The sequence below is a fragment of the Eublepharis macularius genome, chromosome 10, assembly GCF_028583425.1.
Source record: "Eublepharis macularius isolate TG4126 chromosome 10, MPM_Emac_v1.0, whole genome shotgun sequence".
NCBI classification, from domain to species: Eukaryota; Metazoa; Chordata; class Lepidosauria; order Squamata; family Eublepharidae; genus Eublepharis; species Eublepharis macularius.
In genome coordinates this window covers 89,318,402-89,337,027 of record NC_072799.1, presented here as the reverse complement: position 1 = coordinate 89,337,027, position 18,626 = coordinate 89,318,402, and the positions used below count along the sequence as shown (strand labels likewise).

Sequence of the window (18,626 nt, the reverse complement as noted above, 5' to 3'; positions counted from 1 at the left end):
GCCATCTCGTTTTAGGTCTTCCTCTTTTCCTGCTGCCTTCCCCTTTTCCTAGCATTATTGACTTTTCCAGAGAGTCTTGTCTTCTCATGATGTGACCAAAGTACGATAGCCTCAGTCTTGACATTTTAGCTTCTAGGGAGAAATTAGGCTTGATTTGTTCTAGAACCCATTTATTGGTCTTTTTGGCCATCCATCCATGGCATCCACAAAACTCTCCACCAGCACCACTTTTTGTCTTTTGGGCCATCCAAGATACCTATGAAAAAAACTTTCCTCCAACTCCACATTCCAAATGAATCAATTTTCTTCCCGTCAGTTTTCTTCATTGTCCAGCTCTCACATGCATACATAGTAATGGGGAATTTCTCTGCTCTGCTGACCTATAGGTCTTAAGCAGGGCTTTTTTTCAGCAGGGACGCAGTGGACGGAGTTCCAGAACCTCTTGAAAATGGTCACATGGCTGGTGGCCCCGCCCCCTGATCTCCAGACAGAGGGGAGCTTAGATGGCCCTCTGCCATCAGGGGGTGGGGCCACCAGCCATGTGACCATTTTCTCTGAGGGCAACCCACTGAGTTCCACCACCTCTTTTCCCAGAAAAAAAGCCCTGGTCTTAAGAGTGTATGTGTTATGTGCCATCAAGTTGCCTCTGACCTATGGCGACCCTAGGAAGGAAAGACCTCCCAAACGTCCTCTCATTAACAGACTTGCTCAGACCTTGCAAACTGAAGGACTTCGCTTTTATTTATTGAGTCCAGCCATCTCGGTTTGGGTCTTCCTCTCTTCCTGGTGCCTTCCACTTTTCCCAGTATTACAGACTTTTCCAGAGAATCTTGTCTTCTCATGATGTGCCCAAAGTATGATAGCCTTAGTTTTGTCACTTTAGCTTCTAGGGAGAATTCAGGCTTGATTTGATCTAGTACTCACTTATTGGTGTTTTTGGCTGTCCAAGATATCTGCAAAACTCTCCTCCAGCACCACTTTTCAAATGAATCAATTTTCTTCCTGTCAGCTTTCTTCACCGTCCAGCTTTCACATCCATATATAGTAACGGGGAATACCATAGTTTGGATTATCTTGATCTTGGTTCCCAGAGAGACATCTTTATCTTTAAGGATCTTCTCTAGCTTCCTCACAGCTGCTCTTCCACTCTTCTGATTTCCTCGTTGCAGTCTCCCTTTTGGTTGAACAATTTCAATTTCCTCATTGTCAACTTTAAAATTGTGTAATTCCTCAGTAGTCATTACTTTTATCTTAATAATGCCCTTCCAAGCCACTTTGCGCCTGGATTTTACTATCTGAAATGGGAAAAATCCACTTGCAAGCAACCACTGAAGCGCATTGAGGGTCTGAAGTGCATTGAGGATCAAGGAAGGCAAAAAGCAGGGTTGGCCCTCATCGGTTTGCACTCTAAATATGAACCGGATGGGGAGGCAATGAAGGGAGCAAGAGCGAAAAGCAAATGAGGTTATGTTTCTTTTAGAGGTTTTTAAAATGCTTTTCCCAGGTAGTGGATGGTATGGGGGTTGTAGTGTTGCATCATGGCTTCAGTATTGGTGTAATTAGGTGCCATAGAGATACACTGGATTCCCCTTTGGCAGCTGCAATCATCTCCTCTCATAAAGATTCCGTAGACTGGCATTTTTTCTCCTTCAGTATGGTTTTATATTCTCTTCTGGCTCATATCAATGAATGTCTTATGATGGTTGTATTACTATGTCTAAAAAGTTTATAGTTCCATTTCACTTGGTTTTTGACCTTCCTGTAGTCCTTGTCAAACCAGCTCTTTGTATGACGATAAAAGTTCTTTGATTTTTTCTTACTTCCCCTGTAGTTTAACAGAATTGGGTCAAATAGCTTGGTGAGTAGTGTCATTGTTTTCCAGAGCTGATTGGCAGTCTTGTTTCACCATAATCTTCCTCTTCAAATTTTGAACTTCAGTGGTGTGCAGTGTTTTTATAGCAGCTTCAGCTGATTTTGGGGACCATCTTTGCGACTGGATTTTACTGTGCGCAATGGGAAAATCCGCTTGCAAGGGATCTCTGAAGTGCATTGCGGGTCAAGCAAAGCAAAAAGTAGGGTTGGCCCTCATGTGTTTACGCTCTAAATAAGGACAGGATGAGGAGGCAACAAAGGGAGCAAGAGTGAAAAGCAAGACAGTGGGGAGGATTAAGAAGGATTAGGGCAACGTGTGTGTGTGTGTGTGTGTTTTTATCTATATAAACCTGATTTCTATACATTCTGATTGATGTATAGATCTTGATCTTGGTTCCCAGAGAGAGATCTTTATCTTTAAGGATCTTCTCTAGCTTCCTCACAGCTACTCTTCCACTCTTCTGATTTCCTCGTTGCAGTCTCCCTTTTGGTTGAACAATTTCAATTTCCTCAGTGTCAACTTTAAAATTGTGTAATTCCTCAGTAGTCATTACTTTTATCTTAATAATGCCCTTCCAAGCCACTTTGCGCCTGGATTTTACTATCTGAAATGGGAGAATTGGTAGTATTGGTAGCAGGGTGATTTTTAAAAAAGTTTTTGAATGTTTGAAGCTGCCTTATGCTGCATCAGACCATTGGTTTATCATAGTCAAGATTGTCTCCTGTGACTAGCAGCAGCTAACTCAGGTTAAGGTCTTTCACATCACTGGTATCCTAAGCCAATTGTGTGTGTAGGTTATAAGTGTACCTGTTTATAGTATTAAGAGTGTGCAGTTTAATTAAGAATTGTGGGCATGATCCAATTCTTTACAAACTTTTAGATGCAATTTGTTTCAACAGGTTGCTGAGCAATTCACAGCATCCCTATCTCATCTGCATTTGACCACCAAATCAACTATTCTGGATACCTTGTCCCACAGTCCTCAGCTCTCTGACGTCCTTTGACCACTTATTCTGCCAACAATTTCTCTTATTGCTAGATATATCAGGTTTCTTCAGATTCACTTTCTCCTTGGATCCTTCATGATTCTACACTTCTGACCTCAATCCATTAGGTGCCTTCTTTTCAGTTTACTGCCTCCGTGCCACTTTCTTTAGCTTCTCCTAAGTCCCAGTTCTCTTTTGTGGAATTGCAGCATAGAGTGTGATATTGGCGCTTAAAAGAGTTTAACAGCTAAAAGTGTGTAAATCATGAATATATACTTACATATTATTAATAACTTTGCTATATAGGATAGTATTAAGGTGTGAGAAAAGTGGAACTCAGTACCTTTACCATGGATGGTTGGGGAGAATACTCATATTGTGTCTACTGTTCCATCAGAATGCAGGCGCAGAACAGGAGGCAATGCCCCCCCTTTACCCGGCATGGAGCAGGCATGGAGCAGGCAGCAAAGCCCACCACCCTTCACATGGCCGAGATCAGACAGATCAGGCATGGAACAGATGACAATGCCCACCCCCTCCTTCACCAGCTGGAATCAGTGACGGAGGAGTAGCGAATACCTGCCTGCCTGCCCACCCTCTCCTTTCTAGAGCCTCTTGTAGGTGGATCTCAAATGGATGATGGCGGGGGATGGACATTGCCAGCTGCTCCGCCACTAATACCAGCCGGGTTAAGGCAGGGGAGGGCATTGCCACCTGCTCCACTCCTAATATCAGCTGGGTTAAGGTGGGGGATGGGTATTGCCACCTGCTCCGCTCCTAATACCAGCTGGGTGAAGGCAGGGGTTGGGCATTGCCACCTGCTCCCATCCTGCTGCCGGTCTGGGCTTCCCACCATGGCATGTTTTCTGGAGGTACATGGTGCCTTGCCTAGGCTTCCCTCCATGGCAGCGCTCTCTGGTGGTGCAGCAGGGTATAAAGTGAGTTGTCTGAAATACGCTTACTCAATTATATAGTAAGATGATTGATAGAAAAGAAATGTGAATTTTTAGTTTGTATGCTGCAGCCAACAACATGTACCTGTCTCTGTTAGTTTCAAGGCATCAACCCATTATGAGGTAAATCTGAATTTGATAGTTATGTAAGAGAGAGCTGTATCTGGGTCAAACTGTGGGACAATCAAGCTGCTGATGTAAATGAGCATTGTACTGTGGTATTTAAGGCCTGTGCCAGCCAAAATATAGCTGGCACCCAGTACTGAATAAACATTTATCATCTGATCATCATTTGGTTGCTGTGATGTTAAGGGTTAAGAGGCTTATAGTGCAATCCTGTGCACTGGATGCGTGCAATCAGTTGGTTTAGACTGGATTTACTCTATATAGGATTGCACTGCTAATGTATATGAATTCATACAACCCAAAGCCCCATTTCAATTTTTGATCATTTTCTCTTAAATGCCTTTATTAATGCCTTTATCATAGTTGCATTTGCATTTTCATCATATATTTTCAAAATCCATAACTACGTATCTGCTTAGTAGGTTGCCTTGCTATGCTGTGCAGAGAATCAAAATTGCACAATTATCCTTTTTATTGACCTATATCCATCTGGGTATTTCTTAGCACCCATAAGACAAATCGATTTGCCCTTTTAAAAGAAATGGATTTTTGATACTGTGAAAGCTCGAGTTCATGGATATTTAATCCGCTGAGTGTGAACACTGTAAAAACATGAAGAGGATTAACATGCCATTCGATCCATATGTAATGAAGAAGAGCATCAATTTAAATTGGGCTGTGTTTATACACACATCTTCAAGTGAAGATTTCCCCAATGTCGCTTATCTAGACTAAATTGCATATTTAATTGTTTTACAGCTGTAGTGATTTTGTTTTAAAGCTTGTCTTGTACTCTTATTACAATTCCTCCTTGCATTACCTTAAACTTTTCCCTCAGGAGGAGCCTGGTCACAACCAACACTGCTTTTCTCTCCACACACACACACAGCTTCCGATGTCCTCTACTTTACCTGGGCTTATATCTCAAGGACACCTTCCCTTTGGGGTTTAAATCCCACTGCTAACCCTACCTGTGGCATTTTGCCCCTGTGTGTGGCTGCTTCCCTGGCTCCCTCAGTGTTCCCGAAAGGTTTTTGCTGCAACCAAAGGCTTTCACCTTAAATCTCTTCAGTTAAGCTGGTATTCTGGGAAGGCTTATTTATAGGTGGTAGAATGACAGAATGGTCAGCATGTGAGAGTGGCTGTGAAGTAAGAAAGGATCCTGTATTTCAGATGAATGAGGCGTTTTGCTTAATAAGAAGTAGAATTTATTTATAAGTATATAAGCATGATGGTTGCAGAGTATTGATAAGCATATTGGTTTCAGAATGGGTTCATAAGCTTGGTGGTTTCAAAATAGTTTTATCTTCTAAAAGCTGTATTTCCAGAGACTGATTTTCCACACAGATCCTCGCTAACAGAATAAACACTCCTCTCATCCACATGGACATAGGTTCCCTCAGGCTTTTCCACACAGGTTGCTTGACTAGGGTTGCCAAGACCCCAGGGGCCAAAGTATGTGGAGGGTACTTAGTTCCCACATTCCCCCATCCTGCTGAACTGGCTTCAGTGCGCCTGGCATTTCCTCCCTTGTGCTGGAAAACATTGATGTTTTCTGGCACGAAGGAAGAGCCGTGGGGTGCGTTGGAGCCAAAAATTGCCCATTTGGAGGCTTCAGCTGAAACGCCAGGTGTGCTGTAGCCTCTAAACGGGTGATTTTTGGCTTCAGCGCACCCTACGGCTCTTCCTTCATGCCAGAAAATGACATCATTTTCCAGCACAAGGGAAGAAATGCCAAGTGCACGAAAGCCAGTTCAGTGGGACAGCGGAGCACCCTGCATGCTCTTCTCCCCCCCCCCCCCCCGCTGCATGCCTTCTCCCCTGCCAGCCAAGTGGGAGGGGCTGGCGGCAGCATATGAGAGCAGGGATTTCCCTGCTCCCGACAGAGGGATGGGAAGCCTATACCTGGCCTAAACAGAATAACCTATCTCTGTGATATAGAAATAGAGATAGAATAACCTGCCTCTGAATTTCTCAGAACACACAAATTCACTAAACTTGACAAGAATGGATACTCTTTTCTCAGCACTCTGATTAAAAACTGCAGTTCACTCTGCCCCCCTAAGGTGCAGCTACCATCCAGTCACAGCATTCTCCATTCACCGATCCTCCCCCTCATTCATACTTCAGAAGCCTGCATTTAAACCCACAGTAACCAATAGTCAAAAACCCCACGTTAATACACACAAACACTACAAATACCCTCCGAAGCCCATTGACTTCAGTGAACTTAGGACTGCACTGTTTATTTAAAGATACTTGGATTCTAAGATTTGTAGTAATCTCTTAAATACATTTTTCCACATTAATTCATCTTTTACTATTTCTTTGAAGTAGTTATGTTTTGAAAAGGAGAAGAGGTTTTAGGCAAGGTCTTTCCATTGTAGTAACTATGTGTATTCTTCCTAAGTTACAGAATTAAGAAATATGGGGTTGCCTAAAGGATGTTTATCACGTTTGGATGTGAAATTACTCTACATATTTTGGGATGGCTCAGCCATAAGAATTGAGAGCTGCCTCCTTGATATTTCTGCAGCATCTAGCAGTCTGGGGAATATCTGTACACTTTCTGTTCAGCAGTCTTGCCTGTCTCATGGCTACTTTTCTGACACCTCCATTTCCAGCTTCTCAGAAATGTTAATTCCTATTTAAAAAGTTACAGCCCTTCATAAGAAAGAATGAAATGTTACCCGAAGCTTCTCAGTGCTTTAGTGAACAGGATGCATGATTAATTATGTTTTTCAATCATCACACAAATTCCCTGTCTGGACCATTGCAAATTTAATATTCCCAGTTTCTTAACTAAGACTAGGCAACTGGAAGTGATCTTGGTGTTGCACATTTATACCTCCTACCCACTCTATTTTGGATCATATAGGGACACGCTTTCCTCAGAGGAAGAGGAAACTTTTGAGCAATTAGTACCACGTTGTATTATTTCTGTAGCTTTCTTCCTATTACTTTGAACTACTATAAATCACTCAGCTTTCTTACCTGTTTTGTGCCCAGTATCATGATAACAAGTGATGCCTAATATTGCTTAGGACAGCTAACACTAATTTGCTCTAGGATTACTTTTCTTTTAACCTAATTTGGTGATTGGTTTGTAGTCCTGACAATAGCTGAGAGACCTATGTTTCCTTTAATTTTCAGTACAGCAATGGTGTGTTGTCAAGGCAACTGGCTGCAGTGTTTTCTTTCCAGTAGTAAACTGTGCCTCTGATATAGTACACCTTAAATCACTGTCATTCCAAGTAATATATTAGGTCAAATACTTCACTAGTATGCACAGAGCTATTATTTTTTTCTTTATTGGCTATCATGTCATTATAGAGAACAAATTTGTGCCCTAGAAGAAATGTGTATATTAAAGCTTTTGAAACTAATTCTATAGTATTTACGACCAGTTGTGATGCTGTGCATAAACAAGGGTTTTTCATACTAAGCAGTCAATTATATTTTTAAATAATAAACTTCATTTGCTGTCTGCTTTTACTCCCGCCATGCCATCATGATTTGTGGGATAGCTTTAAAACTGAAAGCTTTGTAAACTCAGCATCTTCAAACAGAGACTTCAATGAGATATTACTTGTAGTTGCCAGTAGAGATGGGCATGAACGGGAAAAAAAACATGAACACGATGTTCGTTGTTCGTTGCCATCCACGAACAGGGATTCACGAACATCGACGGACATGACATGTTCACGAACATGTTCGTAGTTAGAGTGGGACAGTTCAGTGGGACTGTCGTTGCCATCCACGAACAGGGATTCATGAACATCGACGGACATGACATGTTCACAAACATGTTCGTAGTTAGAGGTTCATGGGAGCCAGAACAGCCCCCTTGGGACTTAGCTGAACTTGAGCCGGGGAAAGGAGAGTCCATGGGTCTCCCCCTTTCGTGTCATTTTCTCTTCACAGTGGCAAAAACTGGACTGTCTGCTGGAAGCTACATTGAGGGGTTACAAACTTGCCTTCCCAATGTCCAACACCCACCAAATTTGCAGGGGACATAGTCCTCACTGCCCTCTGAAGACCTCCCCCCAGCTATATTTGATGTGCTTTTGTGCGTCAGTAATTGAATATTGGTGAGTTTTTGGGGTGAGCTATTTTACTGTAATCTTGCTAGACTGCTATAATATTGTGGGAAAGATGTTTCATTATCTATGTGAAACAGAGATTTCTTACATTGTTCATTTGCAAAAATGATGAAAAAAGCAGGCAAAGTCACTTGTTTTTGCTTTGCTAAAAGGTTACTTAATGTAGATTTAAATTCCTGTTAGTTAAAGTAGAAGATACATACTCAAATACACATGCACACCAAATTAGTCAAGATTCCTCCCTATACTTCTTGTTAATTTTAAGTACATACATAAGGAAGGATTTGATACTGCATGAGAAGAATGTAAATTTCTTACATTCCATTACTAGCAACTAGAGATGGGCACGAACAGCAATAAAAACAAAAAAAGGCCACGAACAGCCCAATCCGCTGTTTGCGAGTAAGCTGTTCGTGAGGCCGTTCCTGGCAAACGTGTTCGTTCCAAGCCCTCTTCCTGGCGTTTGCCAGGCAGTCTGGTGTCTTTCAATCAATACTCACTCCCATGTATTGCTATGTCTTGCTTTCTCAGTGACTCAACTTGCTAGTACAAAGATGTGAGACGTTCTCATGCCAAGTTTGCGCCAAAAGTCCTGTTTACTGTTGGGAGGGGGGAAGGAGCAAACGTGTTAAGAGGAAGGATTTTTCCACATATCACTATTCCTGTCAATCTTGCTCTTACTGCTCAGATGCTTACCTTGCTCTGAGTAATCCTATGGACCTATCTGTGGAAATGATTTGATTTCTGAATAAAAACCATTTAACCAAGAGCCTGGATTTCTCGTTGCAATGGTACAGGGATCTATCTGCCATAGCCTGTCATCCATAGTCTGACACATTTTCCATCCCTCTCCCAAGATTCGATAACCCAGGAAATCCAATTCCTGTTTATGGAATTCACATTTAGACAGTTTAACTGGCAGATGGTGGTCCCGCAGAGTCTGTAGTACCTCCCGTACTAACTTCACATGTGACTCATAGTCTTTTGGATAAATTAAAACGTCATCAAGATAAACCACCATCCCCTTGTACAGGTGCTTGTGTAGAACCTCATTAATTAGGGTCATAAAAACCCCTGGAACCCCTTGCAATCCGAAAGGCATGACCCGATATTCAAATTGCCCTAGTGGAGTATTGAAGGCAGTCTTCCATTCATCCTCTTTCTTTATTCTCACCTGGAAGTACGCATCTCATAACTCCAATTTTGAAAAAAATCTTCCCCTGGGATACCACCCCAAGTAGGTCCCGGATGAGGGGAAGGGGGTAAGCATTCTACATTGTGACTGCATTAATCCCTTGGTAATCCGTACATAGTCTCAATCCCCCATCCTTTTCTTACAGAACAGCACTGGGGCGGCATGAGGGGAGCTGGTGGGCCGGATAAAACCCTGAGCCAAGTTCTTATCGATACATTTTCGTAGTTCTTCTCGTTCCCTCAGGCTCATAGAGTATAATTTCCCCTTTGGGAGTTTCTGACCAGGAATCAGTTCAATGGCACAGTCCGCACAGTCCGCGACCCTGTGTGGGGGAAGCTCGTCAGCCTCTTTTTCATCAAATACTTGGCTCACATCTCTGTACTCTGGAGGAATTTGCTTCTTTTTCTCCCTAGTCAATAGGGCCACGTCCCGGAGGGATGGTTCTGCCAAGCCCCACTCTGGGTTCCATTTATGTTCTTGGCAATTTCCCCCAGCAAAACACAACTTCCAGCTTCACCACCTTACTTGTGGGTCGTGATCCCACAGCCACTGTATCCCTAACACTAGCGAGAACTTAGTGGCAGCGCTCACCATGAAAGTCCGAGCTTCCCAGTGACTCCCCATTCCCATTGGGGTACATTCAGTCTCATAGCTGGTTCATCTGAGAACCATCCATCTGTTCAAATACAATAGGGTGCTCCAGCTTACACACATTTAGTCCTAGTCCGGTGACTAGCACAGGAGCTATCTGGTCCCGAGCGCACCCTGAGTCAATTAAAGCTCACACTCAGATGTGGGTTCCCCTCCCGGGGTTAACTAACATGACTGGTACATAAAACAGGGCCCCTCTATATCTCAACTCCTCAGGCGTGGATTTCTTTTCGACCTGCCAGTGGGGCCTCCTCACAGCAGGTTGTTGGCATTTTCCACCGATATGGGTAGGCCCTCTTCTTCCCCCGAGGGATCTCCGCTTGATGCCTCCAATTCCTCTCCCACCTCTCCCACCTTCAGGCCGGTTTCCACTTCACTTTGTCTTTTAGGAGCCTTGCGGGATGGCTTGGTTGCAGGTGCTGAGGCTTTTTGTGCTGGGCAGCTCTTCTCTGTGGTTTCCTTTTCCCTGCTAGGGCACTCTGCCGCAAAATGGCGTGATCCTCCACATTGTAGACACAAACCCCTCTTCAAACGGATGGCCTTCTCTGTCTCTGGTGAGCAGATCTTGGGAAACTTCTTCTGTTTTGCTCCTGTGTCATGGGAAGGCCTGTGAGTTCCAACATGGTGTTGTATTTTCAGGAGCTTGACCACCTGGTCTCGATTTTCTACCTTGCAGGCAAGCTGAATCCGACCTAGAAGCGTTCTGGGGACATCTTGCACTAGGGCCTTCGCCACCAACTCTGGATTCAGCCCCGCTTGGAAGAATTCGATTTTAATTCCCTCGGTCCAGTCCTGTACTTTGGCTGCATGCTGCCTGAATTCCGCAGTATATTCACGCACAAAGTGGCTGCCTTGCCAAATCCAGTTCAATTTGGTTCTGGCCCGTTCCTCCTCAAGGGAGTTTTCAAACTGGGCTCTCAAGGCTTGTACGAATGCCTCCAAGTCTTGCAGCTTTGGGGCCTGCACTCCGTATAGGGTGTCATAACACTTGGCCGTGGGTCCCCCCAGTTGGGAGCCCAGATAGCTTACCCGACTGTGTTCATTCAGGAAGTTGTGGCCCTTGAAAAAATTCCATTGCCTGCACCAAGAAGAAACCCAGCTCCTCTGGGTCTCCCTCAGACCATGCATCCAGTTTATGCCACCCCTGTGGTGGTGGAGCCACAGGAGGAACCACCGGTGGGGCACAAGGTGCTCCCTGAGGCTGGGGAGCTGCAGGAAGGATCATGGGTGGAGTGGCTGGTACTCCTTGGGGCTCTGGAGTTGCAGGGGGGATCACTGGTGGCCCAGCTGGCATGGCTCACAGGCCTGGCCCAGATATCATTCCACCTCCATCCAGCCCTGGACCAGCTGGTCCCCCAGTGGGAGCAGTCGCCACATCAGCTCTTGTAGTCTTCCCATCACCTGTAACATGCCGTCCTTCAGGTCATCCATCTCTCCTGGACAGCTCACATCTTGGCACGGACGGCTTTCCAACCCCCACAGGATTTGCTGTTTTGGGGGTCCCTTTGGTCCAACTCTGAGACGTCATCTCTCTTCTTGTTGTCCTCATCTGAATGGATGGAAGAGGTTTTCTTGGGGTCAACTGGTTCACCACTATCCCCTTTCTTCTCTTCATCCTCCGTGCCCTCATCATCGGATTTGATGGGGACTTCCTCGGGTTCCACCGATTCTTCAGGTTCAACCGGTTCCTCCAGCAGGTTCATCAGGTCTGTTAGGCTGCGGCTGAATAATTTGCCTCTCTGCCTTGTCCTCTTGAGTCACCGACTTTCGGGGCACCCACTCACGCGGGGTGGTCAACAGCCAGTTCTGATGTGTCGCCGCAGATTTGGGAATTGTCCCGATCCCTTTCCCCATCGAGCCTCGCTCCTGAGCAGGGAGGGTGGAAGACTTCTTTGGTATCTCTTTGGGTCCCGTACCCATCTTGTCTAGTATGATGCAGGTAGCAGATATCAAGCCCTTCATTCCAAAGGAACAGCAAGACTTCTGCCAAAATGTCAGGCTTTGCCAGTTAGATCCCCAGTTACTTCACTGAAGACACTTCAAGAATCTAGTAAAAGTTTCTTTATTAGAGATCCATCAGTATCAGTGCACTCAGACATTGGCAGAAGTGACGTAAATGGGCAAAGCAATGTTAGTTATAGGGCAGGATTCCTGCCTTGGGATAGAGACCGTTAGAATTTAGGCACGCAGGGCCTAGGAGGTTGGAGGGGGTAGGGGAGGGGAAGACAAGGATGAGCTCATTTCATGTCTCAGGGAGATATGGCTCTGGACGGCATTCCAAGGACACTTTCCCATGCCAGTCGAGAAAGCAAAAGCAGCCACCTGTGAGATAAGCTACTCTTGGCTACATAGTCAGACATTTACCCAGATAGTTCTTTACACATTCTCAGAGGCCCAGAGTACAGAGAATAATAGATATACATGGCAGATAAGCAGGGTGCACCTGACACTTTCCTTCTCATGCCCCAAGCAGTTCTGGAACTATATTAATTTTAAACAACTTTTAAAACTATATTGTAGATGAGTAGCTGTGTTGGTCTGCAGCAGCATGGCAGGATTTGAGTCCAGTGACACCTTAGAAACCAACAAGACTTTCAGGTTATACACTTTCAGCCCTTGATAGTTTATACCCTGAAAATTCTTTCGGTCTTTAATTCTGCTACGTGAAATGTCTCTAATCCACTATGTCTCACAGGGTTGTTGTGAGAGTAAAATAGAGAAGGGAGGGGTATGTGGGGCGCTGCCCCAGAGCTCTTTAGAAAAAGGGCTACAACTAGAAAGCCACTTGCAGGAACCGCCGCTTTGAAACGTGCGTGAGATCCGCGCCTTGGCGCCTAATAAAGGCTGTTTTGCAGCTTCGCCCCTTGCAAGGGAGAAGGGGAACCCCACCAGACCAGGGGGAGCCAGCGCGTCCGCTTCCCAGCTTCTCCTCCACGCACCCCCTCGGGGGTCTCTGGCGAGGGCTCCCCCCGGCCGCGCCTGCGTTCTTTCCTCCGGAGCCCCGCCGAGCGCAAGCGGGACGGCTCCGCCCGGACCTTTCAGCTCGGCGGGGCGAAGCGGCAGGCGGGCGCGGCGGCGCAAGGTGGGGTTTTCGGCGTTGCCACAACCAAAGCGCCCTCTTCGCGCAGCCGTGGCGTCCCTGGCGCCCGAGCCCAGCCCACGTCAGCGGGCTGAACAATCGCCCCGTATAAAACGCCCCAGTCATAGAGGGAGGCCGGGGGCGGGAAGCGAGGCAGAGCCCAGCCCAGCGCCACGGGCAGGGGAGGGCATTGCCCGGCGCGGCGCTCCCCGGTGTGGGTCCCTGGCGAGGCGGGCAGGAGCGTCGATGCTGGTGGCGCCGTAGCCGGAGGAAGCCAAGCCAGCCTCGAGCCCCCCGCCCCGCCCGAGGCAGCGATGGCCGAGAGCCTGCGCAGGCTGATCAGCAACGAGACCTGCGGCCTTTTGCAGGAGAAGCTGGAGGGCTGGTACAAAGACTACCGCGTGAGTGCGCCGGGCGGGCAGCCGCAGCGAAGCCGCGATGGAGGCGTCTGCGAAACGGTCGTCCTCTGGTTAAAACGGGGGGCTGCCCCGGGGGGGGGGGAGCGCGTCTGAGCGCAGCCTTTCCGGACGAGCCGAAGCCCTTGAGCGCAGGCAGGGGGAGAGAAGAGAAGCGCCGGGGGCATTGCCATAACGACAAAGCTTTAGCCCTACGCCTTTCTTTCTTTGGTTTCTATTCGAGGGCGTTATGGGTGTGAGGCTCAGCTGCCTCTTCCTAAATCGCCCCTTCCCCTACTTTTACTGCCTCTCTCCGGGAATTGCACCGTAGGTAAGAGAGAAGCCAAAACAGGAGAGTTAGGGCGGGACGGAGCAGCCAAAGCGTTCGAGCGCGATGGCTTTGATGTGCCCGCATCCTCTTAGCAAATCACGGATGTGCCCCCCTTAAAGAGAACTGGAGGTGTTTGATGGGTCACCCCTTTAGTCTCCATGACCTGCCAATTTTTAATTTTTTTGTAAACTATTTTGCTTTTGTAAACAGTTTTCTGATGACTGTGTTTGCAAGAGGGTATAAGGACGGGCAATCACTTTGTCAGATAGGCACTTTGACAGATTTGCATCATTTTATTTTGAGTCTTTTCCCCTTATAAACTTTTCTTGCTTTGGCCAATATTTGCTGCCTTGGTTTAATGAGGATCCGGAGTCTTGGACGGGGGACTCCCTGGAATGGGATACTGGGAGCTCCTCTCTCAATAAGCATCGTTCTTCCATCCAGATCCGTGAGTTCAAGCTCTGCTGTTGCGCTGGGGCAGAGGGGCTGCCTATGGCGGGAGATGAATCGGATTGGAAGTGCTGAGGAGAGACCTGGAGTGATTTCCCGGGAAAGCAGTAACCAAGGACGCTGCTTTCCAGCGCCCAGCGAACACTGTTGTAGTTGCCATAGCCACAGAACCTAGCGATACTCCAAAGACAACAGATGGAGACAGCGACAAATTGCAGCAATTGATTGCTCAAGTCTCCCTTTGCCTTCCTCCATGCTACTATGTGATTGATTGATTGGATTAGACTAAAGGGGTTGGGTTGGGACTCTCGGTTCTGCTCATGGTGGAGCTTCCTTGCCAGGGAACCGGCCAGCTTGCAAAGCTTCATGCTCCTGCTCCTGAAAGAGCAAGATTCTTGTGCCCCAGGAATAAACTGTAGTGGGACAGAACTTTTGCACCCAACCCCTCTCCAGTTGCCAGAGCATACTTGATACCCGCTGGAAAACCTCAGAAATGGATCTCTACTTCAATTCCATTTGTAGCATGCAATTGCTTCTTAACAGTAGAATTCATTGATTTCGGTTTGTGCACTCTTCTTCCAAGAGGCTCAAGGGGGGGCCCATGGTACCCCCTATTTCAAGTTTTGATGTGTATGTATCAGAATTATCCAGTCCAGGGAGACAAAACATGACTCCAGAGCAAGTCCTTTGACATCTGAATACAAAACTTGTCCTTAGCCAGTTTTAAACATGAGCACATGTTGATTTTTAAAACTATGAGACAATGACATAAATAAATAAATCAGATGTAAGTATATAATGGCAATTGGAACCAGTGTATTCTGCTAAGGATCTATGTGGTCTATTAAGTGAGAGGACCTCTAGCCTGGTGTTGTCCGCCACAGCCTGGTGGTGCAGTTTCTGTGTACTTGTGACGGCTAAGTACTCCCAGTTCCTGTTTTTTCCCTACAAGTGTTAGCACCTCCATAAAGAATTGCAAACATTCTCATTTATTAGTTTTGGCAGAAGTGAGAGGAAGTTCAGTATTTTGCTAGCTATAACGGACAGCTCTGAACTTGCTATTTATCTTAAGAGAAGTAACAATGGGAGTAAAGCATGATTTGGCCAGTGTATGTTTCCTTGCCAAATATTTTATTTATTCATTTATGCTATTTATAGTCCACCTTTCTCTCAGAGACTCAAGGCGGCTTACACAGTGTGAGCTAGTATAGGCAATTGCAAGGACATTTCAATCAGCAGGGTATATAAACACAAATTTGCAAAGATTTAAAACCTGGTGTTCTCTAAAGCTATGGATAATTCTTCATTTTACACTTACTAAAAGATAAGATTAGTTTAGCATTCATGTTATCCCACCTTCCCCACAAATCCTAGGAACTGTAGTTTGGAGAGGGTATTGAAAGTTTGTAGATGTAGACAAAGGTTTCGATCCCAGTGCAATCGCGAGTGGCAATTCTGGTAATAAATGGAATGAAATCATTGTTCTAACTGCCAATGTGAATCAAGAAGAAATGTGCCATAGGGGTCAACTGACACTCCTCTAACTGCGTACAGTCAGTGGTAGCTGCTAGTAATACTTTAGTTTATGTTTAACTCTATGGCTCTAGATCTCTTAATGACAAATAAATAAAGTTTGTAAAGAACTGTAAAGTTTGTAAAGAAATTATCTGCAGAAGATGACAGTTTGTTGGATGTCACTCTAAGAATTCCCATTGATATGACATGTGTGAAAGTTCTCACTGATGTTTTTACTGACGCAAGCTCAACATCCTGGGTACTTTCTACTATGATTATTTTACTTTCCTCAGCATTTTTGGTTTTGGCCTCATTGCTTAGACATTGTAGTTTTGTTGATCCTAGAGACTGTGATGCACACAGAAAATTAAACAACGCTACGTGAGCAATGAAGGTTGATACGGTGAGAGAGTAAACAAAGCGTTTGTGATTTGCAGATGAATTCATGTGATCAGAATCTGAACCAATGCTGTGAAATCATGGAACTGAGTGCCATGATCCAGGGTCAGCTCTTCAGCATCCTTAGTCAAACTGCTCAAGAAGGTGAGGCTGTGGCATATTCTGGATACGTGGGTTTCGTGCGCATGTGTTGCGGGGTTAGGGGATTCCCGCCTGCCAGACTGAGGGAGGTGTTATTCCAGCCAGAACGTCAATGTACCTACAGCCTGATGGGCATGCCGTCTGCCCCCATTCCTTTGTGTATTCTCTTGCACAAGCTCTGCATGTGGCGTCCCACATGGGCAAAGGCGGGGGTAGAGAGTCAGTTCTTAAAATCTTGGTAGGTGCCAGGCATCCACATGATCCATTGACAGTTTTGAACTACTCCCCACGGTGGCCATTTTCACACTGCTTACCGGCCACGGAACATCGCGCTGAGCGTCTTGCTGGTGCGATTTCGTGTGAGAATGGTAGTTCTCGCGCAAAATCACACCAGGAAGACGCTGTTGTTCCTGGAGCTCGGCGTGATGTTTCATGGCTGGTAAGCAGTGTGAAAACGGCCAGTGTGCTATGGAGGATGGTGTACTCGTGCACAGTAATTTAAAACATTTTACCATATATTTTTTGTTCATTTCTTTTTTGTTCATTGACACAGGTGGACATTATGCAGGCGTGGAAACAATCAAATCTCGTCTCCTGCCATGGTTGGGGACTTGTTTTTCTAGCCCTGTTCCTGGAAGGCCCTTTGAAACAAGTTCCTCTCTCTTCCAGGTACAGTGAACAGCTCTTAATTGCATTGTAGCTAGCAAATCACAAAGCTTAAGAGGCATCATTTAATATCTAGCATTACCATGTATTTTGCTCTTTTTTCTCTTCTAGTTTGAATGGACACTCAGGTTGAACTGGTGTTCAGAAGGAGACTTATAATGTTAATGTAAATATGAAATACCATTGTGACATCTACACGTCAAGGTATCACATTATAGTGTTTTAGGGCTTGAATCCAACAGAGCGTTTCCACTGATGCAAGGACTTCAGCTCATGGAGCAAGACTTTCTCCCCTCCCCTCCCCTCCCCTCCCCTCCCACTGAAGTCCAAACCGCTTCCAAAAACAGCATTTGGGGGGGTGCACTTTGGGCAGCAGGAGGAGGGAAGAGGGGAGAAAGTCAGAAATGCTTTATTGGATCCAACTGTGAATCTTTCCTGGTTCCTTTGCATGGGAGGGTGGGGTTTGCATCCAAGGCATATAACTGTTTCTTGCTTATGGATACTAGTTTTCATCCCCGTGTCTCAGTCTTTAAGCCAGCCATCACATTCTGACATAGTGTTACATGCAGCTCATTTCCCCGAGGGGCTTGAAAACTCCAGAGCCAGAGCTTTCCTGGGCTGGTTTCCTTTGGAGGAGAGAGCACTGGAGACTTGTGGTGTTTCCCTAGTATTAGGTTTACTCTGAGCAGAACCACAAGTGACAAAAGGCACAGATTGGACACTTGTCAGCTTCCCTCAAGTTTTGATGGGAAATGTAGGCATCCTGGTCTCGCAGCTTCGCTCTCCGACTGCTGTCCAATGGACTTTTCAACTGTCACTTGTCCAACATTCCGCCAAGCTGCCTACATTTCCCATCAAAACTTGAGGGAAGCTGACAAGCGTCCAGTCTGTGCCTTTTGTCACTTGTGGTTCTGCTCTCTGAGACTTACCAGCAGAGCACAAGTGGAGGCCAAGAGACATCCTTATCATCAGTTGCTTTAGCCAGCTGACAGCCCTGTCTGTCTGTTTCTCTCTCACTAGAGAATCACACATGATAAAGTCCTCATGGGCCCCTCTGTGTCTGCCTTGGCCCTGGCAGCCAGATGTTTGCCGGGAGGTCTGTGCTTGGAACTTAATTTACAGGGCCCAGTCTGGTCTGAGACCACAATTCATGAGCTTGTGCCTTCCCCCATGTCATCCTGTCAACATGAGATGGCCCTGGGGAGCTGCAGTTTTCCCTGCTGGGAAGGTGATTGAATTGATGGGTTACATAGGACAGTTTAAGGCCTGGAAAGTCACGCAGGGGAGCAGGCTGAAATGTCCTTTCGAGCATGGCATGGTCCCAATCTGAATTGGGACTACATGTGCCTCGAATTAAGTTCTGAGGATGAAAATCCCAGAGCACATCTGGTCAACAGGGCCAGGGCAAGCATGTGGCAGTGGTGTGTGTGTGTGTGTGTGTGTGTGTGAGAGAGAGAGAGAGAAGTTTGTAACGTGTGCTTTTAGAACCTTGAAATGCAGTCTCATACACCTGCCGATACAACTGCCCACTGCCCTCAGCTGGGTTATCTTCCTCAAGCTTTCTTGAACAGAACAATCAGTGAATGTCTTATGACATTAAGGAATGTTAACTTTTTTTGTCATAGGTCTTGACTCCATTCTTCTTAGAGCAAATCCATTAACATTGCTGAGACATCATTCTTGCAAATATATTTTGTGCTTTCCTCTTCTCCTTTTTGAAAATTGATACAGGTTTTAACGTAATATTCATACTTGTAATTTGT

At 45.8% G+C, this 18,626-nt stretch overlaps 1 protein-coding gene across 4 annotated transcripts in view; it reads left to right on the top strand.

The window, feature by feature from the left end:
* The first annotated feature begins 13,213 nt into the window (after window positions 1-13,213).
* The window catches only part of SPATA18 (spermatogenesis associated 18), a 35,384-nt gene continuing 29,971 nt past the window's right edge, over window positions 13,214-18,626 (top strand). For all 4 annotated transcript variants that reach the window (XM_054990202.1, XM_054990203.1, XM_054990201.1 and 1 more), the window contains exons 1-3: window positions 13,214-13,367; window positions 16,095-16,200; window positions 16,751-16,866. In XM_054990202.1, coding sequence (XP_054846177.1) covers window positions 13,281-13,367; window positions 16,095-16,200; window positions 16,751-16,866 — 309 coding nt within the window. In that variant the 5' untranslated portion in view covers window positions 13,214-13,280. The remainder of the gene's footprint in view (window positions 13,368-16,094; window positions 16,201-16,750; window positions 16,867-18,626) is intronic.